At 41.7% G+C, this 26631-nt stretch overlaps 1 protein-coding gene and 1 non-coding gene across 12 annotated transcripts in view; one reads left to right on the forward strand and one right to left on the reverse strand.

Moving 5' to 3' along the window:
• LIMCH1 (LIM and calponin homology domains 1) overlaps window positions 1-26631 on the forward strand; it is a 352547-nt gene that overhangs the window by 151762 nt on the left and 174154 nt on the right. For all 11 annotated transcript variants that reach the window (XM_070372327.1, XM_070372326.1, XM_070372324.1 and 8 more), the window contains exon 3: window positions 17970-18039. In XM_070372327.1, the coding sequence (XP_070228428.1) occupies window positions 17970-18039 (70 nt within the window). The remainder of the gene's footprint in view (window positions 1-17969; window positions 18040-26631) is intronic.
• TRNAC-GCA (transfer RNA cysteine (anticodon GCA)) lies at window positions 8493-8565 on the reverse strand. Its single transcript has one exon. It is a non-coding gene; the product is annotated as a tRNA-Cys (tRNA).

The raw sequence follows: 26631 nt of genomic DNA on the forward strand, positions 1-26631 counted from the left end.
AGTGCCTTTTACTTAAGATGAGAAAAGGTGAGGGAATGACAAGGGCATACGACACAGGAACAGAAGCAGAGGAAAGGTCTGGGGACAGGAATGAGGATGCTGTGTTTAGCAAATAGTGGAAGTCTGCCTGGAGGGACTTCCTTCATCCAACTAACCTTTTTAAGAACCTGCTTACAGGTGTGGCCAGTTACCATAGAGACTAGTAAACTAAGCCATAACATAATATAACGAGTGCCAAAATGAGCTCCAGAATCTGAACCCTAGTCTCTTGTGTGATGTTAACCTAAGGTTTCCTAGAGGAAGTGACATTTAGGTGGAGTCCTAAATGAAGAGCAGAATTAGCCAGGAAAGAGAGAGGAGAGGTGAAAGTAGGGAGAAGTCATGTTTTAACCCAAGAGAATAACATGTTTGAGATGTTAAGACATCATCTTACCAATGCTTAAGATAGAAGCTCCATGTATCAGAGGAGTTGCAAGAAGTTTGGCGAAAAGGTAGAAAACAGGGAGGATAATGATATGAGAGGAGGGTGGGTGAAGAAAAGTAGGCAGGGTCAAGATTGCACGGGGCCTTTGTAAACTGTAGGAGGAGTTTTGGGGTGTGATTTCCAGAGCAGTGGAAATGAGAGGAATTTAAAAGAGATCAACAGGGAACTTCCCTGGCAGTCCAGGGGTTAAGAATTGCCTTCTAGTGCGATTTGATGGGAACTCAGGTTTGATTCCCTGGTTGGGGAACTAAGATCCCGCATGCTGCCAAGCCACCAAGCCCACATGTTGCAACTACGGAGCCCACACGCTCTGGAACCTGTGCACCACTATTAGAGAGAAGCCCATGGGCCGCAATGAAGACACGATGCAGCCAAAATTAAATAAATAAATTTTTTTAAAAAGAGAGAGATCAACAAGACTTGGTAGGGTATAGGGATAGATGAATGAAAGAGAAGACTGAAAAATCACTTAAACATTTCAGTTGTTAATGACAAGCAGGGTGGACCTTTGGTGTGAGCTAGAAGGGGTCCTCCGTTTGGTGGGAGAGGCCATAATTTCAGTTTGGGCAGACTGAGTTTGGGGTCCAGACCATCCACTCAGGCAGAGAGTCCTGTAGGCCATCGGGGACAAGGGCAGAACTTAGTGGTTAGATGATAGATTTAACTGATTTAAATCGGACTTGGCAGCCATTGTTGGACATTAGGGTTAAGCTGTGATATATGACAGTCTCTCTGAGGGAAAGAGCACCTCAAGAAAGAGCAGCAGAGCAAGGTCTCAGTTTGAGGACGCCTCCTCCCTGGTCAGGATGAGAAAAAGAGAAACTCACACAGAGGCTATCAGAGGGACAAGAGGAAACTCACAAGCATGGTGTCATGGAATCCAGAGGAGCTAAGAAGACTTCTAAGGAGCTGAGGTCTCCTGCATTGCATGGCCCTGGCAGAGGTCTCACTGGTAGAGGGAGGCACTAGAAACTTTGTCAGTTAATGGCCATCTCTGGGAACTGCCAGTCAACTGACCATGATTCCACCTAATGGTCTTAGCTCTTGCACATGCTTTTGCATCATTTCAACAGGCTATTATTGTTAGTGACCTTATATCTAATATAAACTTCACATGCAGTATTTTCCTCCACTATTTGATAAGGAAATGAGATTAGCTTGACTCAATGGCTTAGCAGTGAAGTGACCACATATCAGACAAAATGCTTTTGAGAGTGAAAAGGGGTGTTAACCAGCTGTGCTGCTGGAACCTGGGACTGTCCTTGGCAAGTACATAGGTACGTATGTCTGTATATAATATGTGTGTGTATGTACATAGGTGTATGTGTGTGTGCATGGTCACCCCAGTGGTTGGCCATTCCAGACTGGTCTCTTCCAGTGACCATTACCTTGGTCAGTATTCACGAACCCTTCCCTTATTTTATCCTCTCAGTGACTACGGTAGGTAAACAGCCTGGATCAGATTGTCCCACCATCCTTTGCAGATGACAAGATGAAGACCCAGGGTGCTAGAGGACAGTGCGTCTCCCAATCTTTGTCTGGAGCTCTTTCACTAAACCAGATACTCACTCCAATCTCAGCAAATTTGGGTCCTTTTGCCCTAACTGATTTTGACTTTAGCAGACTGGTGAGAATTTGATAGGCCTCCTATGTAGGGTTCTCCCTTGTCTTTCTGCCAAATCACAGTTGGCCTCATTGACTTGGCCTGATTCCAGCCCTTTGGCACCAAGACCCATTAAGCTTTTAGGTTCAAGTAAGGACATTTCAACCCACTCTTTTTGTAAAGATCTCCAGTGAAAAGCAGCTTTTTGTTTGAAGATTGGCTTGGCTTAGGTGGGGACTTAGGCAAGAACGGAGTATCCCTGACAGCCTTCTGTTAGGAAAGATGAAAACAGATGAAGGCCATGGAAGGCGAATTTGTAGGATTCATGATGAGCAAAACAGACTCCCAGTATTGCCTTTCTTTCCTCTTTGAATCCTCACCAAATAAACAGACTTTGGTTTCTATTTAAAAGAGGGGCTCTTTGCACAGTGTGTAGGGGGAAATTCAACTGTTCACATCCAAATTATGCTTTAGCATCAATTACAAGAGTCTTCTAGTGGAAGGGGGCACTCTTTGTGTGCATCTGAAATGTTCTCAAGTTCATCCATCTTTGCACATAGCTTTTCCATTTAAAAGTATATAATCCTTGTCACAACTTCTTTTCTCTTAATATATAGGGCAAGTATATTTTATTTTCATGCTTCAGAAAATGTATTTTAAACTTCTTTTAGCATAATTATCATTCTGAAACCACTACCCTCAAAATATGACTTCCTTCACCCTGGGCTTCTCTGGTGGCTCAGTGATAAAGAATCTGCCCGACAATGTAGGAGACATGGGTTTGATCCCTGGGTCGGGAATATACCTTGAAGGAGGAAATGGCAACCTGTTCCAGTATTCTTGCCTGGGAAATCTCATGGACAGAGGAACCTAGTGGGCTACAGTCCATAGGGTCTCAAAAGAGTTGGAAATGATTTAGTGACTAAACAACAATTAATCTGTACCTTGATAAATGTCAAACTTCCATTCATGGAAATCATAGGCTTAATCTCTTTCCTTGTGAACAAATTTATTGCATATTTATTGGAATGATTAATTGGCTTAAAAATATATATATATGTAGATATATAAAACCAGTAGGTTTAAATATGGGCTGCTTGTGTGGTAGAGGAGAAAATGACCTCTCCCATTGGCTGCCTGTGGGCTTACATGCTGGTTTAGGCTTTACTTGCATTTGAGAGGATTTAGTAGCTCCCTAATTGTATTTCCTTAATAATCCATTTTTTGATTGTCTCTACTGGCCTGTCAGGCTGGGTGGGCTGGCCTCCCACAGTGAAGTTTGCAGAATTTCTGCCTGAAGCATGCCATTCTAAATGTTTCCTTTGGTTACCCGCAGAAGAGGACCTTTTCTTAAATAGCCCACCAAGGACCAAATTTATAAATGATTCCTTTGTAAAGTCAACTATACAGAAATGGACTTTCCTCTGTATTTTAAGGAGAAGAAGAAAGAGTGAATGAAAGGACAAATGGGAAGTTAAAGTTAAGGCAATGATTAGCTCCAGCGCCTCCGTTTTCTTCTGTCACTATGAACGCTGCCATGAGGCTGACATTCCGAAGCATGGCTTCATCATGCCCAGTACTTCTTTCTGCAGGGCAGCACGAAATTCAGGTTCCTTTGCCTAAAACCTGGTGTCCTTCACTGTCTGGGGATGGTTTTTCTATTTGGCTAATCTTAATCAGCCCTTTGCACTGGCCATAGAGAATTACCATCATTCCCATGATTCTTTTTGTGCTCCCCTAGCTCCATGCCTTGGCTGCATTTTATTCCAGCCACTTGGGGTACTCACTTGCCTGTCCATGTCTATCTCCTTAATTCCTAAACCCACACAATATGCACTTTTCTGTCCATTAAGATGTCCCCCTGGCTGTGCCCTCAATTCTGTATTCCCTTCTCACTCAGAGTCCGTGGCTATGTTGACAACCATACATCCTGTAGTGGCGATGAAAACTCTGATTTCAAGTGATCTCTTTCTTGTTTCTGGTTTGAAAAGTATTTTGGCTTTGCCTAGAGCAAGTAACTTGTCTTAGACATGGCACTACTCATGAGATTGTATGTGTTAACTTTCTATTAGATTATAAATTCCTTGACATATATAATGTCCCATCTTTCCATATATAATGATGCTGGCACATGGCAAGAATGCAGTAGGTTTTGGGAAAATGGGAAGAGGAGGGATTATTGCAAAAATAGCATTTTAAAATTGTTAACATAGTTATAATTATCCCATGCTGCTGCTGCTGCTAAGTCGCTTCAGTCATGTCTGACTCTGTGCAGCCCCATAGACGGCAGCCCACCAGGCTCCCCCATCCCTGGGATTCTCCAGGCAAGAACACTGGAGTGGGTTGCCATTTCCTTCTCCAACGCATGCAAGTAAAAAGTGAAAGTGAAGGTGCTCAGTCATGTCCGACTCTTCTCAACCCCATGGACTGCAGCCCACCAGGCTCCTCCTTCCATGGGATTTTCCAGGCAAGAGTACTGGAGTGGGGTGCCATTGCCTTCTCCAAACACAAATTGAGGCCTTACCAATGACTGACCCTTATAGTAGAGCTGAAAGTTACAATGAGGAATAACCCTTTGCCTAGTGGGGAGGTTGGACAGATTCTATGATGTGTGATAAATAGATTAATAGCCAGAGAGTGTTGGAACCTAGAGGTGGGAGATACAGTTTCTACTGAGGAAATGATTTGAAGAAGAAGTAACATTTAATCTGGGTTTTGAAGGATGAGTAGGAGTTTACTGGCCCACAAAGCAGGGTAGCAGAGACCTGTGGGAAAGACATGTCAGACAGAGGGAGCAGCAAGCATGTGAAAATGCTCTGCAATATGAAGGGGTATTGCTTGCCCAAGGGTGAAACTGTGGTCAGAACTTAGAAAGAAATGGGACAGGCTGGAGATGAAAGGTCAGTATCAGGTCCGTGAATAGCAAGAAAAGGACTTTAAACAGCATCCAGTGAGCAGTAGACAGCCAGCACAGTCTCTGTTCAGAGGAACAATGACATTAGGTTGCTTTTTAGGAAATTACATCTGTTGGCAGTAGAGACTTTTAATTACTTTCTGCTGTTCACCAAACACGAATATTTGGGGGAAAATGTCATGCTTCCCAAAGAGAAGCAGAACTACATCCTACACTTGTCTTGCTATGTCCATCCTTAATTTATAACCTTACTATGTACATTTTATGTTCCCGAAGTTCTTTTCTAAGTCATTAATTTAGAACTTGGAACACTAGTTCCAATGGGGGAAAAGTCTTACGTGACCCGTGGCACATCTGAGTTAGTGTCAGTCTCACTGTAGAACCCAGTGTCTGGTCGGGGAGGGTGTCGTCTGGGCTTAACTTGGCACCTGGCATGGGGCATTTGATAACAGCATATGGAATGAATAGGAAATCAATTCAGAATTCTAACTAGCCACATTAGGGGCTGACCTTCCATTTCTAGGATAGCAAAGGACCTTGGCTTTTTGCCATCACTCTCAGGATGGCAAGTGAGAATGGGGACCAGGAGCCTTGGCAAGAGTTAAAGCATAGCTAGGACTTGGCGGGGAAGCAGGGCTAGAGGCAGCTGTGCGCACAGCTGCAGTGCAGCCGAGATTGTCCTTGGGTTTCTTACTGCCTTTGCTCTGTTGGCTCCCACCCTTCCTTCCTCCCCACTCCCAGCGTTAGCGACCACTCCCTTGCCATCCTGCCCTCTGAAAGGACTAACATTATCTCATTCCCTCACCTCAGTGCTTTCATCTCTCCCAACTCCCAACCTAGCGTGAGCCACAGGCAGGATGCTTGGGAGGAGACGTGAGCCAATAATTAGTGCATAGATTTCCATCTTTAGGCAGGGTTGGGATCCAAACCTACTTGGTAAGCTGGTTGAGGGTGGAGAGGGGTTGCGGGGGCAGGGAAGAGATGATGGTAGTAACTAACATTGGTGAGGTGCACGCTGTACACCAGGCCTGTGCCAAATGTATTACATGCAGTATTTCACACTCTCATGCCATGACTAATAGGTATTATTGTGCCCATTTTGCAGAGTAGGAGACTGAGACTCGATATTGAATACTTACATAATTTGCCTGTGAGTGAGTGAAGTTGCTCAGTCATGTCTGATTTTTTGTGACCCCATGGACTGTAGCCTGCCAGGCTCCTCCATGCATGGGATTTTCCATGCAAGGATACTGGAGTGGGTTTCCATTTCCTTCACTATGGGTTCTTTCTGACCCAGGGATCAAACCTGGGTCTCCCACACTGCAGGCAGACTCTTTACCATCTGAGTCACCAGGGAAGCCCAAATAACTTGCATAGTGAGTTGCCATTTGAACGTCAGGTCTTTCTGTCTCCGGAGGCTCCTATTACTGTTGGAATTGTATGGGTCTCAATCCTGGAACTCTTGATTTTGAGCTCTTCCTGCTGAAGAAGTGTGGAGAGCAAGGAGCTGGCTGCTTGTCCCACTCAAGCCTGGGTACCGAAGCTTTCAGAGCCATGTTCCAGCACTTTCACATTCCAAGTTTTCTCCCACCCTCCTGACAGTAAACCCAGCAATACCGGGTGTTAGCTGTGCAAAAGAAATACTAATTACAATCATTTATACATAATTACTACATAGCGCAGTGATGATTACACATATCAGTGCCTGTGTTGGAGTAACTTCAGTCTCCCACTTTATTTGGTTACACTAAATTCTCTTCATGTATTGCCAGCTTTCCTGGTTCATTGATCACGTATGTCATCTTAAACTTGTAGCTCATAAAAGTGGGGAGGATTTTGAATGGGAGCTGCTATTATATCTGACTCTGTGGGACCCTGTGGACTGCAGCCTGCCAGGCTCCTCTGTCCATGGGATTCTCTAGGCAAGTGTACTTAGAATGGATTGCCATGCCCTCCTCCAGGGAATCTTCTCAACTAAGTGATCGAACCCGGGTCTTCTGCATTGCAGGCAGATTCTATCGCTGAGCCAATGGGAGGCACAGTGGCAAAGGCAGCTTGGTTGTGAAGGGGCTTGATTCCCAGGCGAAGGCATTAAGAGGGCATCCTGTGGGCACTCGGGAGCCTGGGAGTCATTGGAGGAGGGAAGCAGTGTGGCCAAGGTCAGGGTTTAAATGAGATTGGTTTGGAGACATTGGGCAGATTAAGATGGCAGAGATTGGTGCCTGGAGATTAGTTGTTGAAATGCAAGAAATAAAGCACTCTTCTCAATGTAGACACCTGTGGTAAAGAAACCACCTGCCAGTGCAGGAGATGTAAGATCAAACCCAGGGTTTGATCCCTGGGTTGGGAAGATGCCCTGGAGGAGTGGCAGCCCAGTCCAGTATTCTTGCCTGGAGAATCCCACGGACAGAAGAGCTGGGCGGGCTACGGTCCATAGGATCACACAGAGTAGGATGTAACTGAAACGACTTAGCAGACAAGCATGAGTTTGTAATCCTGAGTCTACCACTTAGGAGCTCTGACCTCAGATAAGTGCCTGGTGACACTTTCCATTCCTAGATTTTTCAATGATTTTTAGATCTTTTCTAATCCAAAAATTTTGTAATTTCTAGACAACAAGAATGGTTATGCAAAGGATAGATTGTGAGAGAGATTGCAAATGAATCAGAACCTACAAGATACTCAGATAAGTGCTGGAGGTTCCTTTCTATGTTTATAGATTATTTCATTACTGTAGGGTTTTTTTTTAACGTTTGTCTGGTTTTTGTTTTTAGAATTGAGAGCAGAAGTGATAGGCAAGACGACATTTTATCCCTAGCAAATGTAGGAAAATAGGTCCATTTGTTTAGAGTAGCCCCAATTTTAGCTCTTCTCTATCCTGCTGCCTCCCAACGAGACCCAGGGGAAAGGACGTGCCCAGGTGTTTAATTTTGCAGGATTTCTTGGATACACTTTGCCCAAGTAAGGCCCCTATTTATTGAGAAAAGACCTCCTGGAGAGCTGTAATAGTTAAAGTACTGCTGGCTGCTGTAACTAATAAACTCCTCTCTCAGTGGTTTAATGCAACAGAAATGTCCTTCTCACTCTTGTGTAGCCCAGGTTTGGCAACAGGGGAGGGTGGAGATGACAGTGAGTCAGGTAGTTGTCCAGGGACCCCAGCTCACAGAAGCTCCGTCCTCAACACATGACTTCTAAGGTCTTACTTGGTGTAAACATCTAACTAGTAAGTGGGGGAGGCAAGAGGGAGAATGGAAAATTGTTTCCGAGAGGTTTGGGAGCAGGCTTGAGTGTGACATATATTACTCTGCCCACACTCCATTGGCCAGAATTCTGTTATATTACTACAGAAAATTGCAAAGGCATCTGAGAGATGTTGCCTAGCTGGGTGTCTTAGGGAGAAAGGAGATGAGTTTGGGGAGCAGCTGTTTCAGAATAGTAATAGCACTGTTTAGTCCTAGAATTCAGGGTTGCCATTTCCTTCTCCAGGGGATCTTCCTAACCCAGGGATTGAACCTGGATCTCCTGCATTGCAGGCAGACACTTTACCAGCTGAGCCACCAGGAAAGCCTGCCCTAGAATTCACAGTTAGGTCTAATTTCTTGGAATTTCAAGTCAACAAAGACCTTCTAAAATTCTTATGATCAAAAAGACTCATACTTCACACAGTCTTGACGATGTATAGCACCCCCCAAAAAATTTGGTAGATACTAATGGTAGTAATTTGCATTCCAATACTATTTTGTTCATATGAAACTCTCCTTTGGTTCAGGTTTCACCTTACCCCATATTTTAGTCAATTTTTCTTGACCTCAGAAGGTTTATTAACTTTCCTGCTTTTGCCAAGGCAACTCTTGGCAAAGAAGAAATCTCTAAAAATGGCATCTGTAACAGGTTTATAGTCAAGGTTAAATTGATCTCATGCTTAGGTTCAAAAGCAGTTGCCATGTTAGATAAAATGAAAGTGCACACACCTTCAACCAGGGTATGTAGTCAAACCAGAAAGTGATCAAGGAAACCACAAAGAAAAACACTATAGAACCAAATGAAAAGGGACACAAAGTAGGTAATTTTGTGACCATAGTTGCCTGTTGCAGCTGTACAAACCCAGCTACATGAGATGATGTAATCTCTTGCTGCAAAGAATAAAGTGATTTCCCATGAGATTAAACCTGAACTTTCCAACCCTGTGTTGAAGGTCTAGACTGCATCTCTGCTCTCTCCCAAACTCCAGGATAGTTATTAGACTTGAATTTCTGACTTGAATGACGTATAGAGTAAGCTGAATTTTGCAACCCTTTAAAAATGTTACCTTTAATGTTTATCACAGTCCAGTAAAAAATAAACTGCCCGTTGGTGTATTTCCTGACATTAGGATGATCTGATACCCTTTGTTGCAGTATTCTCAGTATTGTGCCTCTTGAAGAGTGACTATACCAGCTGTTGGATGTGTCAGTATGAAACAGAACCTCTCTGTCCCACAGTTGGGATTTGAGTTTGTTTTTTTTTTTTAATTTCAGATATACACAGATTTCTTCAGTTTGTATTTTATAACCATTAACCCATCATTGAGAGGCTATCATAAGCTGGATATAGTGTTACAAAGAGTTATAAAAACACATCCTGTGGTTGTATCTTGAATCAGAACATTTGCATCATTCCTGGATGTCTCAGCAGTGTTTCTTTAAGGAATATAGTCTTTAATCTTTTAAGAACTGGATTCCACAGAATGTGTGCTGAATGTCTTTAATTCACCTTCTCAAGAACTCAAGATGGCCAAGCATTAGGTAGCGTGACAGTGAACCATGTATGTGCCTCGTTCGGGTCTTCCTGTAGGTTTTAAATCTCTTAGCGAGCACACCCCATGAGGGAAAGACCTGGGGTCTTTGCGTCCCCGTGCCCAGCTCCAGGGTGGGACATCATGCACGCCCAATAAATATTTGTTGAGTCTGTGAAAGAACACGTGAGCAGCCTTACTTGAAATAGGTCACAGTGTGTTTTAGATTTAGAATGTAAGAGTTTAGTAGACACCGATTCATTCCTTTCATATAAGAAACACATGTATTTTTGCTTACCTTCAATGAAGAAGGAAATGGCAACCCATTCCAGTACCCTTGCCTGGAAAATCCCATGAACGGAGGAGCCTGGAAGGCTACAGTCCATGGGGTCGCAAAGAGTTGGACACAACTGAGTGACTTCACTTTCCTTTTCCTTTCAATATCATTGCATTTTTTCGTAATTGAGGATTATCCAAGATTAAAACTTTTCTTCCTATTTTTATTTGTTTCTTACCAGATATATATATGTTAGGCAAGCTGTACACATCTGTTGACTTGATTTCTTTATGTGAGGTTTATGTCCAGAGGTGGCCAGAAAAGAAGTAAAGCTTATTTTAGTCTTTGGCAGCTGGCTTTATGGAAAAGTTGAAACTAGAGTAACTTGCACTTACTTAGCAGAAAGGGACATGCTCAGTATACCAAATGAATGTGAATATGCAAGTTTCCACTTACCAAATTCTAGCAACACATGTTGTCCCTCTGGCTCCTCACCAGTCTTGGATGGAACGTCAGGTTTTCAAGATCTCCATTTTATTAAGGGGAAAACTGAGACTGTGATCAAGGGACTTTCCAGGAGCTCATAGCTAAATGTATGTTTTACCTGTTAAAACCTAGACAGCTTCCTCCAAATTCATTGCACTTTCCTCATGATAACACTGCTGAGTGCTGTAAGTTTTTTTATAGTGTTTTATTCATCTATCTGATACTCATGATTTTTAAGAAATAAAAGATTTCTATATACCTATAGTTATAAATTGATTTTAATACTACCTGCATATGGTGATGTTTTAAAAGTACAAATCAGATCATTTCAGTCTTCACCTAAAAAATGTGACATACTTCTAAGTACACTGCACTTAGGAAACATCCAGACAGCTTCAGTTCAGTTCAGTCGCTCAGTCATGTCCAACTCTTTGCGACCCCATGAATTAATCGCAGCACGCCAGGCCTCCCTGTCCATCACCAACTCCCAGAGTTCACTGAGACTCACGTCCATAGAGTCAGCAATGCCATCCAGCCATCTCATCCTTTGTTGTCCCCTTCTCCTCCTGCCCCCAATCCCTCCCAGCATCAGAGTCTTTTCCAATGAGTCAACTCTTCACATGAGGTGGCCAAAGTACTGGAGTTTCAGCTTTATCATCATTCCTTCCAGAGAACACTCAGACAGCTTACCTGGGCCTGAATGTTGCTTACACCTTGGCTATCAGGCCCTGTGTTTCTCCTTCCACTCACTCTGCTTGTCACACTGGCTTTGAATATACTAAGCCCGCTCCTGCCTCCAGGCCTTGCTACTTACTGTGCAGTCCACCTAAAACTCTTGTCTGCAGTTCCTCTTTGGCTGTAGGTTTTAACAGGTAAAACATACATTTATCATCCCATTTTCTCCCCAGTGTTACCTCCCCAAGGCAGCCTTCTGATCAGCTGATTTAAATGCTACCTGCATGGGTTACTCCTATGCTTGTCTTCCCAGGGCTTATGTGATCTGAAATTTTCCTCTCATTTATTTACTTGTTTATAATATGTTCTTCCTACTTCCCCCCACACTTCACTTGCTCCAAGAAGAGAAGTTCTAAAGGGCAAATTCTTTTGTCTGTCTGCTCCAGTCCTGCCTTCCCTGGGCCTAGAACAGTGTGCCACACGTGGCAAGCACTTGATTAATAATTGCTGCATCAATAAATATCTGAATATTAGTTCATCCTAGTCAGCACCCATATCTCCAGTTTTTTTAATCTTTTTGTTTTTTCCGCCAAATCTCCAGATGTGATTTTTTTTTTTAATTTTTTTTTACTGGAAGATAATTGCTTTACAATATTGTGTTGGTTTCTGCCATCAGCATGAATCAGCCGCAGGTATACATATTTCCCTTCCCTCTTGAACCTCCCTCCCGTCTCCCACCCCATCCCACCCCTCTAGGCTGTCACAGAGCACTGGTTTGTGCTCTCTGTGTCATGCACCAAAGCCCCACTGGCCATCTGTTTTACATACGGTGGTGTATATGTTTCCATCTTTACTCTCTCAGTTCGCCCTCCCTTTGCCCTCCCACGCTGTGTCTGCAAGTCTGTTCTCTGTGTCTGCATCTCCATGGTAGTTGTGGGTACATTTTATGCAGGAGATGTGGAATAATACCAAAGTTTAAATTTTTGTTATATAAAATTATGCCACAGCCCCAGAAATGTCTTTAGATGAGTACGAAGATAATCTGTTACCAGATAGAGAGGGCAGACTGTTCTAGTTGCAGCTTTTGGGGCTCACAGGTGGGAAACTTGTGTGGGACTCCACTGAATGGGGAGTTGCCACAAGTAAATGACCACCTCCTTTTCTCTGCAGTTGCTCCTGAGGATGTTGTATATACGCGTAAATGAAACTTGGATCCCGTGTGTCTTACACTTGACCATCTCTCGGCAGATACCCCCTTCTTTTTCCCTTGTGTTCCCACCTCGTGTTGATATTCTCCCATTGTATTTAGATAGTGTTTATTGGGGTTTTTGGTTTTTGTTTGTTTTCTCTGAGGGTTTTTTGTGTTTTTTTGGTTTGTTGTTTTTGTTTTGTGCTTTGATAACAAATACCGAAGTTGAACTTTATTGTGGTAGGCTTTGCCCTCTGGCTGCGTTCTGTGTGCATATCTCTGGGGAAGCCTTCGCACCTGTTTGAGGCTCAGACTTTTCTTCTGTAAAAATGGTGGAGTGAATACATGACCTGTCTCTGCAGAACACGACAGTTGGGGAACAATATATCTCAGATGGTTCATAAATATAAAATATCATCATCATAACTTTAAAGCGTGTTATCAATAAATATTTCCAAAAATGCTTATATTTAATATGTTGGGGGACAACAGTGGTTTTTAATACAATTGCAAGTGAATAATATGCTTGACTCATAGCTGTTTTGCTAAACTTCTCATCTGATTCTAATAAATACAGAAAATGTCCTCAGTTTAATGCAAAATACAAGATAAGCAGGTGACGGGCATTTCTGCAATGTGAATTCAATGTTATCTTTTATTGTTGTGTACTGTAAATTGTGTATGGAACTGGGGCAATGTTTACATGAAAAAAAAAAAAACCCACAGCTGCCTTGATCTTGAAAATATCCCAAATATTTAAGAGCACTGTGGCTTTTTATTTTTTAATTTGCTGTGAAACATTTTGATAGACATCACAGTGGAGGTTTTTTGGTCTTTTAATTAAGGTCTGTCATTTTAATGCTGTTTTTTGTTTTTTTTTTTTTACAACTTCATGTAACAGGAAAGATTTCTGCCAATAAGTGTAATTCTACAAAGGATAAATAAAATATTTAAGACTTTAAAACTCTAAACATGTATAGAAGAGGAGTTGGTGGATCCATCATTACTAAAAATAATACAACTCTTAGATATAGAAGACAAAATGGGTACCTTGTTAAACAAGGACTTGTAATTTATGATTTTTTTGGTAGGATATCTGTTATTTTTTTCTACTTTGACTAATTAGGAACATGGGACCTGATACAATGGTACTTTGTTCCATTAGAAAAATTTTAAAGTATTAGAGAAAGTAGTTGATCTAGAATGCTGTGAATGGAATTAGTATAAATAAATACTTACATGCCAAGTGTGGAGAACCATTTATAGAGAGCTTCTTATGCACAAGGCTCTGTGCTAGCTTCTCACATATTCTGTCACATTTAGGCCTCACTGACACCTATGCAACTGCTGCCGTTGTTTCTCTATAGTAGTTGAAGAAACTGGTGTTCATGGGCTTGCCCATAGTAACACCCCCAGTGAGTGACCAAGCCAGACTTTGGAGTCAGTCAGCTGGACTTCAGGGCCAGGGCTTTCAGCCCCACCCCACTGCTCCGCATCAGTCTGTCCACAGGTATTAAATGGGACACAGGTCCAAACATATTGACAAGGCCTGCTCTCCAGAGTAAATTATTCAGCCTCCAATATACGTTGCTAAGTGGAGAAATAAGGTGGAGAACGGTGCATGTTATATACTACACCTGTCTTTTTAGAAAAATTATAACTGTCTTTATATATTTTCTTTGGAAAGTCTTTAAGGTTACTTCAGAGATTAGCCTGGGGCCCCGTGGGATCCCAGTGACAATGAGACTTAAGTTTGACTGGATATCCCTTGGGTTCCTTTTGAATTGCAGCACTGTTGGTGGTTGGCAACCTTGGGATTTCCCAAAGTGAGACTGAAACCTGGTCCCCTGGTCTGCTTGACAAAGAAGGCAAGGAGAGCCCCCCACAAGAGGCAGGTAGCACCAGACTTGTAGGTGGCAGGGTTAATAAGCAAGGAACTTACATATGATGCTTGCCTTGGGCGGCTGAAAGACGAGGAAAACCTTGCCAGAATCTTGAGTTTATATAGATGCTTTAACTGGGTTCAGTCACGTATTCAGTCCAGGTAGTCTCAGTAACACGCTCTTATCTCAAGGCCGAGTGCTGGAAGATGGTTCCCACTGTGGGAATGGTGGGCAGAACATACAGGCCAATGGTGGGGCCAGCTTGGGTTAGCCGACACTCATGTCCAGTCAATGACCTTTTTCAACAACTGCATATGACTACTATTTAAAACTCCATTTTAAAATGACAGTGTTACGAACTGTAAGAAAATTAATATATCTTAAGAATTTTGTACATTTGAAATCTGCTTTTCAGGCATCCTATCTGTATATTTTGAATCACAAGCTATGGGATGTTAGCTCTACCCAAGAGAACGTGTTGATCCAGGGAACTCAGATGCCAAGCCTGACTGTACCACTTAGTCAGGTCATCATTGTCAGGCCTCAGTTTTCTAAACTGAAACATGAGAAGAGTGAACAAGTTGCCTTCCAACTTGAAAAACCAGTAGAGCCAGACATCCTGGAATGTGAAGTCAAGTGGGCCTTAGAAAGCATCACTACAGACAAAGCTAGTGGAGGTGATAGAATTCCAGTTGAGCTATTTCAAATCCTGAAAGATGATGCTGTGAAAGTGCTGCACTCAATATGCCAGCAAATTTGGAAAACTCAGCAGTGGCCACAGGACTGGAAAACATCAGTTTTTATTCCAATCCCAAAGAAAGGCAATGCCAAAGAATGCTCAAACTCCCACACAATTGCACTCATCTCACACACTAGTAAAGTAATGCTCAAAATTCTCCAAGCCAGGCTTCAGCAATATGTGAACTGTGAACTTCCAGATGTTCAAGCTGGTTTTAGAAAAGGCAGAGGAACCAGAGACCAAATTGCCAACATCCGCTGGATCATGGAAAAAGCAAGAGAGTTCCAGAAAAACATCTATTTCTGCTTTATTGACTATGCCAAAGCCTTTGACTGTGTGGATCACAATCAACTGTGGAAAATTCTGAAAGAGATGGGAATACCAGACCATCTGATCTGCCTCTTGAGAAATTTGTATGCAGGTCAGGAAGCAACAGTTAGAACTGGACATGGAACAACAGACTGGTTCCAAATAGGAAAAGGAGTATGTCAAGGCTGTATATTGTCACCCTGCTTATTTAACTTCTATGCAGAATACATCATGAGAAATGCTGGACTGGAAGAAACACAAGCTGGAATCAAGATTGCCGGGAGAAATATCAATAACCTCAGATATGCAGATGGCACCACCCTTATGGTGGAAAGTGAAGAGGAACTAAAAAGCCTCTTGTTAAAAGTGAAACAGGAGAGTGAAAAAGTTGGCTTAAAACTCAACATTCAGAAAACGAAGATCATGGCATCTGGTCCCATCACTGCATGGCAAATAGACGTGGAAACAGTGTCAGATTTTATTTTGGGGGGCTCCAAAATCACTACAGATGGTGACTGCAGCCATGAAATTAAAAGACACTCCTTGGAAGGAAAGTTATGACCAACCTAGATAGCATATTAAAAAACAGAGATATTACTTTGCCAACGAAGGTCTGTCTAGTCAAGGCTATGGTTTTTCCAGTAGTCATGTATGGGTGTGAGAGTTGGACTGTGAAGAAAGCTGAGTGCCGAAGAATTGATGCTTTGAACTGTGGTGTTGGAGAAGACTCTTGAGAGTCCCTTGGACTGCAAGGAGATCCAACCAGTCCATTCTGAAGGAGATGAGCCCTGGGATTTCTTTGGAAGGAATGATGCTAAAGCTGAAACTCCAGTACTTTGGCCACCTCATGCGAAGAGTCGACTCATTGGACAAGACTCTGATGCTGGGAGGGATTGGGGGCAGGAGGAGAAGGGGACAACAGAGGATGAGATGGCTGGATGGCATCACCGCCTCGATGGATGTGAGTCAGAGTGAATTCCGGGAGTTGGTGATGGACAGGGAGGCCTAGCGTGCTGCAATTCATAGGGTCGCAAAGAGTCGGACACGACTGAGCGACTGAACTGAACTGAACTGACTGAAGCTATAAAATAAAAAACACACTTTTTAAGAAGATTAAATTCATGGTTAAAATTAAGTGCATTCATGAAAGGCGTGCCATCTTGGTTCTCAGTGGGCCAAAAGGCACTACTCTTTTGTGGCTGCTCTGGGCATTGCCTCTTGGTGGCAACGCTTAAGAACTGGGGTGAAAGTTTCCAAGAACAGGCAATTCTTGGTGTAAAACCAGAATATCCTATCATAACCACTGTAGCAACATTTCTCCATCTGTCAATGCATGGCGGTGTCAAGGTCAAACAGAGGCTGAATTCAAGACTAATTATCGGACTCTTTCAAAGCATCTTTTGTTACTGGTTTGTGGAAATCTATTAAGCATAGGTTCTTCATAATTTACTATAATCTTTGACTGCATGAATGATAACAGAGTTTGGCAAAAGTTTTTGGTAAAGGGCCATATAGTAAAAATTGTTTGATTTATGGGCTCTAGCTTCTCTGTTGTAACCACTCAGCTCTGCTGTCACAGCACAAAAGCAGGAGTAAATAAAACGTAAATGAATGGGCAAGGCTGTGTTCCAGTAAAACTTGTTTACAAAAAAGGGCATTGGGCCAGATTTGGCCCATGATTTATAGTTTGCTTACCCCTGAATTGTAGAAAACAAACCCCTGTCCTAACGTTCTCTTTGCCCTGTGTCCTGAGATAAATTACCTTATTGCCTCTCCTCTGATTCCTGAGTGTAAAAATAAATGCCTCCATTCTACAGTACCATACCTTCATTAATTCCCTTATGAATAACCCTAGTTGGCAAATGCTACAATTCTACCACGTTACCCTGATGCCAACCCTATTTTAGTTTTACAAGTTGCCTTCCTTATTTCTTTTCACTCTGAATTGAAATTTCCTGAAGATAAACAGTTATGGTTGCTTCTCTTGCATTCCTTTGTATTACCATTTTTACATGATTTCAACCTTTACCCCCAAAATGTTTGGGTCACATATCTTTTATACCTAGGGAATTGTGGCCAGCGTTGTTTCAGATCTGCAGGATATAATTGGCTAACCTCTTGCTAAACATATTCTTTCCTCTCTTAAGCAAAGCTCACCACATTTAACAAGCCACTCTCTTCAAAGACCAAGAAAGTCTGGAGGAAGAATTAATCTTGGCAAATTATTTGCAAAGATAGATGTTGGTCTCTGAACTCAGTGCATCCCTGGAGAGACCTCTGCCTTAGCCAGGAGACTGGGAAGCAGCCTTGGTGTGTAGCAGTACCTGGCTCCCATCCTAGACAATTCCCTCCCAGGCTCAGTCCAGCTCACATCTTTGTCTTTTCCCCTGAATTTCCATCCTTTCTTTTCTCTCATTATTTCCAAATTCTAAAACTTCACCTGCCATGGACAAACTTGATGTTGGCAAAGTTCTTCACTGGGATGCACAAAGGCTCACAGATTATTGAGATTTACTACATGCTTTAAATTCACTGCTTTTCCTATTCAGCAATTTAGTTGTAGCCCCGGATAAAGGTGATTTGTGTGATCCATCTTGCTTTATGTCTCGCTTAACTTTCTGTCTTTTTCATGACAGGTTGCTGAATGCTATAAAGCCAGGACTTGTTAAAAAGATCAATAGATTGCCTACCCCCATTGCAGGATTGGTGAGTATCCAGAATTGAGATTTATCTTCCAATATTCCTTTGCTCTAACCTAAGGGTCATGACAATGCCATTTATTACAGTTCTTTCCTGCAGTATATATTCCACATGAATGAGAATGCATTGAAGCCATTAAACTGTGAGGTCACTTAAAAATGAAAGATTGCAGTTATGCCTAAATGTCATTTTAATCTTTATGTTTTTCCCATGAGTGATAAGAATAACGTTCATTCTTAAGGAGTTAAATTTGTTTTGGGGTGAGAAGCTGGTAATTAAATTGACCTGAGGGGAGGAATGCGATGGTAATTATGGTTTTCTCATTTCAGTTCTCTGCATTCCCCTGGAATGAAGAAGAGAAAGGGTAGTGAGAAAAAGAATTTCATGATGAACAAGCAGCATTTTCATGATAAATTGCTGTTTTCAGTCTTATAAATCTACTTGCGTTTAAGTACCACATTTGTAGACCAACTTTCTAAAGACATAACAGTCACTGAGGTGATTCTATTGTCTGGAGAACTGTTAAGCAAACCCCTGGTTCTTCTGAACCTACCCAGCTAAAACCAGTAAAACTCAAATGTTCACATGTAGTCAGATGCAGGATTCTTCTTCATGCATTGATATGTTTCATAATTCTTGGCAACTAATTTTTATTGCTTAATTGTTGTTACCTTTTGCTAATAAGAAGAAGGTGAAAGGTCAAAAGGACGAACAAACCTTAGCTCTAGAAGCAACACGGTGCATATGTCTGGGCTCACACATGCGCCCTCACACACACACGTGTACGTGTACAGGTACATGTGTGCACAGGAAGCTGAGGGTATGTGTGGCTTAGTAACAATGCTTCGACTGTTTTCATTGTGGTGCCTTCTGTGCCTGTGGTCTTGCAAAAAACAATTAGAAAAATGTCAAGAATTTAAGCAGGCTCCTACTTAGACTTGATGATTTGCTTCACAGTCATATGACAATGACTAATTGAAATTTGATGCAACAACACCAACAAAATTATGTTTGAGAACTGTGGGGGTCATTAATTAGGTACATGGTTTAAGCAAGTTGAATGAAATGGATTTTTTTAAATTGTAAGAATTGCTATTTCTGCCAGTGCATTTTATTTCCCATTCTGGTTAGTAGTACATTGGTAATTAGTTATTAAAAATCTTTCTAATTTCATTCATCAGAATCAGGTAGCCAAGTAAGTCAATACATAGATAGTTAAATTTGGAAGAAATGGATTTAAATAATCTAATTAAAAATCTGTATATTATGTATATTAATATTATGCATTAATGTGTACATGTATTAATATATGCCAGAAACAAAGTCCAAATACATATTGCTTATTACAAATCACACATTAATATATTCATTATGTGTACATGTATTAGTTATTTTAAAACTTTTTATTAAATCCATCTCTTTCAAATGTTAAGGCCATTGCTTTAATGAAGCTGACAGATATCTGTTTGGCCCCAAGCATGTGGCATCTCCAGACCTTGGAAGTCTAATATATAATATTATAGGAGCAAAACTTATAGCAAGAAGTCAAGGAAGGCACCAGTGAAACCCACATGGCTGCAGGAAGCAGCTCTCAGTCCAGAAGCTAAGGAGAGAAGGGTTTTATAAATATTAATTTAAACTGAATCGTAAATAATTGGAGCAAAATTAAGGGTTTGAGACACATGCATTGATGTTTATGTTGGTTTCTTCTAGCAGATCAAGCATTGTTCTTTACCTGTTGCCTCTGCTTTGGAACAGGCAGGCCGTGTGATTCGAGAGAACCAGGGCACCTCTGCTGCTTTTTTACACCCCTCACTTGTCCTTCTTCTTTTTTTTCATTTGAATTTCCTTTCCATTTTATCCTTTCCATCATTTCTGTTTCCTTGCTCTTTTCCAAGTAATGGTTTTCCATTTTATCCCATCCTATATCACTTATATTTTCTTGACTGATTTGTTATTGTGATACTGTGATTTGTAATAAGCAATATGTATTTGGACTTTGTCTGTTTCTGGCACAGAGCACCTAAAACCCTTGGAATTTCCTAAGCCATGAGAACAATGGAAACATCTTTTGTTATAATACTCGGTCTTCTGTCATCAGTTCCTGAAATGGCTCCAGTTCTATAAAGGTGAAGGAGTATCTTGTTCTTTATAACAAGCTCCTTTCAGCCCCACCTGAATGAGGTAACTTTTGGAAAGTCCCAAAGACGGGGGCTGGTTGCCAGGGGAACCAACCTCATGATGAGAGAGTTGGAACTTAAAGTCCCACCCCACTGACTTCCAGAGAGGGGAGAGGGGTTGGAGGTTGGTTGAGTTACCCATGTCAGTGATTTAATCAGTCTTGCCTATGTAATGAGGCCTCCATAAAAAACCAAAAGCATGTGATTCGGAGAGTTTTCAGATTGGTGAACACATGGAGATCCCAGGAGAGTGGCATACCCAGATGGCATGGAAGCTCTATGTGCCTCCCCACATGCCTTGCTCTATGTACTTCTTAATCTAGCTGTTCTGAATCCTTTATAATATTCTTTGTAATAAATTGATAGGCCTAAGTAAGTGTTTCTTTGTGTTCTTTGAGCCACTTTAGCAAATTAATCAAACCCAAGAAGGAGATCTTGAGAACCTGTGGTTTATAGCTCATTGTTCAGAAGCCCAGCTGACCACCTGGACTTGAGACTGATATCTGAAATGGGGCAGTCCTTTTTTTATTAATTTTTTTGTGGGAACAGTCTTAATGGGACTGAGCCTTGACCTGGGACATCTGACACTATCCCCAGGTGAAGAGTGTCAGAACTGAGTTAATTGCTTGCTGGTGTTGGAAAAAACACACAGCGGAGTTATCTTTAGTCCAAAAAAAATACTTATTTATGTATAATTAATTACTGCCCATTCACTCATGATTCCTTAATCTACAAATCTGGTCAAGCTCTCTCTTTTTTTTTTTTCCTCTTCTCCAATTACCACCAGATCAACATCTCCAAAAACCAGTGCACAAGTTGGGGTACCAACAAGAAACAGAACTGCTACCCTTCTGTGCCCTTTCCCCATCCTGTTAAGGTTCTTCCAGAGTTTGCTCTTCAGATCTGTCATCTGCTTCCTTTCTACACTGATGTTCCTGTCTGTCTTCGTGACCTCAACTCTTCGTAGCATTGCCCCAAGTCATCACTTCTTACCAGGTTTTTTCTCCTGATCTCCAGGTCTCTTGTTCTGTGTATTGGACAGCTCCGTCTGGATGTCCTACTGAACATCTCACACTGTTCATATTCAAATTAGACTTAAATGACCACTGCTGCTGCCCACCGATGTCAGGAAGGCATCAGAAACATGCAGTTGCCCTCGTTGAGCTATTAAAGAATATGGCAACTTTCTTTTTTTTTTTACTTTTTTTAATTATTTTTTAAACCATTTATCATTTCTTTATTATTATTATTTTTTACTTTACAATATTGTATTGGTTTTAGAATATGGCAACTGTCTTCAGTCTGTCTACTTGTTTGCATTTCATTGGCCACTCGATAAGGCCTAGAGCAGGTCTTCCTCATCTCTTACCTAGATTATTACCATCAACTCATAGGTCCTCAGATGTTATTCACTGTTATGTATGAAGCCTTTGCTCATGACACTTCTTATGAATATATCTCTCTCTGCTCTTCTTGACTAAATCTTATTTACTTATCAAGAGCCAGTGCAAAATCACCTCCTTTGTGAAGCCTTTGGTGTTTATGGTCCATATGATCTCTTTTATAGAATACTGTTAGCATCTCCTGGTTTATGAGAAAATGAGTTAATAGAGACAAAAAAGACAGCTGTATTGAAATATGATCTGGGCAGTAAGATTTTTGAATAACTATTGTTACTAGTTTGCAATTCAAGGTGTGTAAATGATTTAGTATTCATGTTTAAGCACTGTAGCTAGCTTTAAGATCACACAAACAGTAAAAACTGCTGCTGCTGCTAAGTCACCTCAGTCGTGTCCGACTCTGTGTGACCCCACAGACGGCAGCCCACCAGGCTCCCCCGTCCCTGGGATTCTCCAGGCAAGAACACCGGAGTGGGTTGCCATTTCCTTCTCCAATGCATGAAAGTGAAAGTGAAGTCGCTCAGTCGTGTCCAACTCTTCGCGACCCCATGGACTGCAGCCTACCAGGCTCCTCCGTCCATGGGATTTTCCAGGCAAGAGTACTGGAGTGGGGTGCCATTGCCTTCTCCGAGTAAAAACTAAGATGGATCCAAAGCCCATGCTCTTACTTACCAATGCCTATAATGGGTGCAGGGATAACAGGTGTCCTAGGGATGCACAAAGAAGTCACAGCATCACCCTGAGGAAGTGTTTACCAAAATCTTTAGCCTACATCCAATTCTGAGGAAACAAATCAGACCAGTCCAAATTGAGGGACATTCCATAAAACAACTGGTGTACATTCCTTAACTCTGTCAGTGGCCCGCCCCCCAACTGTTGCAGATGAAAGGTGGCTAAGAAGATATGACAGCCAAATGCCATGTCTGATCCTTGATTGAGAATGAGCAACTGTATTAGACATATTGGGACAGTGGGGAAATTTGAGTGCAGATTGAATATTAGATAACAGTGTTTCCCCAATGTTGAATTTCTTTTACATGTTAACTATCTTGTCAAAGACAGTGGTGGATACAGGGGAATATTCTTAATGTTAGATGAACAAAAGCTAGAGTCTTTAGACATGAAATGTCACAACACGTACAACTAATCCTCAAGATGTTCAGCAAAAAGAGGTTTGTGCATATAATGTATCATTTTATATACATATACACATGGAGAGATGGAGGGAAGGGGGAGAGAGGGGGGCAGGAAGCGGGGCAGGGAAGGAGGGAAATGTAAAATTTTGTATCTAGATAAAGGATATGCAGTTGTCATGGTACCCTTCTTGCAGGATTTTGTTAGGCTTGAAAATTTACAACATAAAACATTGAAGATTGAAACATTAATTCTCTTACCTGTTTGGAGAAGGAAAGGGGACTGCAGGTGAGCAGTAGATTTGAAGGTAGCAGAGACTATCTTGGATGTGTAGAGCTGCAACCTTTTGTATGAATATATTCTTCACATGACATTTCTTCCACCCATATTTGTGACACTCGGGAAAGAACAAACAGCATTCCTCAAATGCATCTGCAGACTTCTAGGTTGGTTTGTACTTTGTCAGGGAGTTGACAGGTCACTGACCATCTACCCGTTAATCAGTCCTTAGTAGCAGGGGCCATGGAGATCTAAGAAGTATGGCCAGGGGGATCTCCATGCCTGGAACCCATGCCTGTGTGACTTAATGGCCTGGTGCTGAGAAAAATCCATTAAGATGGCCCAGCTGCTTGACTTGAAGATAAATAGAAAAGTGTGTTTTCACATAGCAATCCCAAATTATAAACATGTGTAGATTTACAAAGGCATGAATAGGTGTATTTTATCCCCTGAGTTGAGCTGTGGTTACAAAGAATTCAGGGGTGAAGGTGTTAAAACAAAGTAGCTGAAAATCATTTCCTGGCAAGAATGCAAAGACCCTGGATCTGGGTCTGTGTTTCTTCTGTAGCGATCGCTGACATGCACGGCCGCATGGTGACTGCCTGCAGATGCTTGCATTCTTTTTTAGGTGTGAGTGACACTGTTAGCTGTTGCCAGAGAGAAAGACCTCAAATTTAGGTCTTTGGCATAGCAACAACTTTTAAAAACGCTGCCCTTTATTTAGCCAGTTTGACAGTATTGTGTAATCAAGCCACATCCTGAAACTCAGTTTAATGGTGGTTAGAGATCATGGTAAATTCTGTTTCATCCAGAAACATCAGACTTTGTGCAGGAGACATATATGTATGAAATCCTTGCTTGCAATAGGAATTTGGACATTAAGTCTTTTCTCACCCGGATTTTAGTTGTAACAGCCAGTGTGTGTGTGTGTGTGTGTGTGTGTAATTGGAAATAGGTATTTGTGTGTTGTTGGTGTATGTGTGTGTGTGTGTGTAATTGGAAATAGGTATTTGTGTGTTGTTGGTGTATGTGTGTGTGTGTGTGTAATTGGAAATAGGTATTTGTGTGTTGTTGGTGTGTGTGTATGTAATTGGAAATAGGTATTTGTGTGTTGTTGGTGTGTGTGTGTGTAATTGGAAATAGGTATTTGAGGATTCGCCCTTGGGTGCTGAACCCTCCTAGGGCTGTCATGAAATATTTGCTTGATCTTGCATGTGAATCCAAGAGAAGCAATCGGAGAAGAGAAAGAATTTTACTGCAGGAAGGGCATCTTAGGTATATTTGTTTTATAGAGGAACAGGGGTCCATAGAGGGGACGATCACACAACAGTAAAAGCTGAGATGAGTCCGAAGCACAGACCACCTTTCTCCGTGGTTATATTACTCACAAATTCTCCCAGTTGAAAATGGGAGTATTTGTAAATGACACATGTAAATGACAACTATTTTACGTCTTGTGAGAAAGACGGGACAGACAGCAAAGACTCACTTTTTCAGCTCATCTCTTTTTTGGGGTTTCTGCTGTCCAACATCTTCAAAATATCTTTCCAAGTTCTGTGAAAGGGCTCACTTCACCTGATAAATGCTGGGAATTTGCACTCAGTGAAGCTCAGTAGGTTCTAGCAGGAAGGTAACTGGTAGAATTATCCTACCATTTAGTTACTCTGATCCACTCAAAAATTTATTCTTTAGGAAAAACAGGTATTTTTTCTAATCAAAAGATAAGATTTCAAATATGCTTAGAGCTGAGTTTTCTCAAATGGATAAAAATGTAAGTTCCCATAAACTTTGTGGACTTTAGGAGGCTTTCATAAGATATCTGCTTTATTTTATGAAAGCGATACCAGAGCAGTTGATGTTTCATTGTTTGAGAGAGATCAGAAAAGGAGGAATGATGAAAAGGCAGTGGCAATTTCCACATTATGAGAAGATTAAAAAAGTATTGTTTTGGACAAAGGTAAACATAGGAAGCTATTGAAAACTGAGTAGTCTGAGTGAAAGGCCTTATTCAAACTTCATGATTTTCAGAAGATGACAATGCAGTAAATTTGAGTCCCAGATGTTTTGAGTGTCTACCTGCCAAGAAGTGGTTTCCTGCAAATCCTGACTGGAGATTAGCCCTTGTCTGTTTCAGTTCATCCTTGTCAATGTCTTATATTTTAGGTTTCAATTTTATAGTTTCATTTAGAAATTCTAGCGTGTTTTCCATCCCTGTAACAGTTTTATTATGGGTCCCCCCAGAAGAAGCTGGCCAGGGTTCTCATCTCTGCCTCTGTTTCTCTTCCAGTCAAATGATTGTCTCAGGCCAGGAAGGAAGCAGAGAAGCAAAGAGGGAGGCCAGGGGTGTGAGTCCCCATAATGATAACCATCATATTAATATATTAAAACCCACCTGTGTACAAAGTGCAAGGTGTATCCTTCTTGATCTTTACAGTTGCCCTGTGATGCAGTTATTGCTATGCCTTAGCTATAATCTCAGGAGACAAGGGTGCTAAGAGGTGGGTTACCAGCTTTCCAATAAAAAAAGAGGTGATATGGAGATTTGGACCCTGATTCATCCAGCTCTAGACTCTGTCTTTTCTACTGTGTTACACTATCTCCATGAGGCCTTACAATAGTCCGCTAAACCTCAGCATTCCTGAATATCTGTTTGGAAGCAAGTCTCTAAAGAGATCTCATGTTTTCAGAAGACCACCTCTCATCCCTCTCATTTAAGATCTATTAATTTCATCAGACTGAAGCAGTGGCGTGTTTTAAAGAGCCCTGTAAATGTAAAATTTCCACTATCCTATGAAAGCAATTTCCATGTGGCTGCACCTCCAGCATCATAGTCAATGAAGCACCAGTTCAACAACTGATGTTAATAGGCGATCTTTAGACATCTTTACTGTTGTTGTTCAGTCACTAAGTCGTGTCTGACTCTTTGCAACTCTGTGGACTGCAGCATGCAAGCTTCCCCGTCCTTCGTTATCTCCCAGGGTTTCCTCAAATTCATGTCCATTGAGGGTCTTTCCAAAAAATGTCGGTGATTCCATTCTAACATTCGATAAAACCTGCTAAAATACCCTCCTCTTGGTCTCCTCTCACTGTCTTTCTGTGCGTGCGCGTGCACACACACACACACACACACACCCCTCTCATTCTTGCCAGCACCTCCTACAAATCTTTCCCATACCAACCACCTGAGGTTGTCCAGACTCACACTCTGCTGGCTCTTGTCTCTCTACTCAACCTTTTCTCTGCCTCTACTACCCTCCGCCTTTTCAGGTGCAAATCAATCCAGCTAGGCTCAGCACCTTTCAATGCCTCCCCAGAATCATGATTCTGATTCAGGACAACAAACGTTCGGGAAGATGCAGATGCAGTTCTCATTCATAGGCAGGCAGAGACCAGAGACTTGGAACACACCCACCCTGTGTGTTTTTCCTAAGGCAGTTGCATGGTGTGATGTGGGGAGGGGTGGGGGGAGGGTGTCTCTGGAGGTGGTCTTGCTCTTCCTTGGGAGCCAAGTGGAAACTGGTGTTTGAGTGATGCTCTGTACATAGGAGGTACATTTCACTGAGGGAAATGAAGAGACCTTGTAAAGAATCTCAGCCAAAATTGAA

The sequence above is a fragment of the Bos mutus genome, chromosome 6 (genome assembly GCF_027580195.1).
Source record: "Bos mutus isolate GX-2022 chromosome 6, NWIPB_WYAK_1.1, whole genome shotgun sequence".
In the NCBI taxonomy this organism is placed as follows: Eukaryota; Metazoa; Chordata; class Mammalia; order Artiodactyla; family Bovidae; genus Bos; species Bos mutus.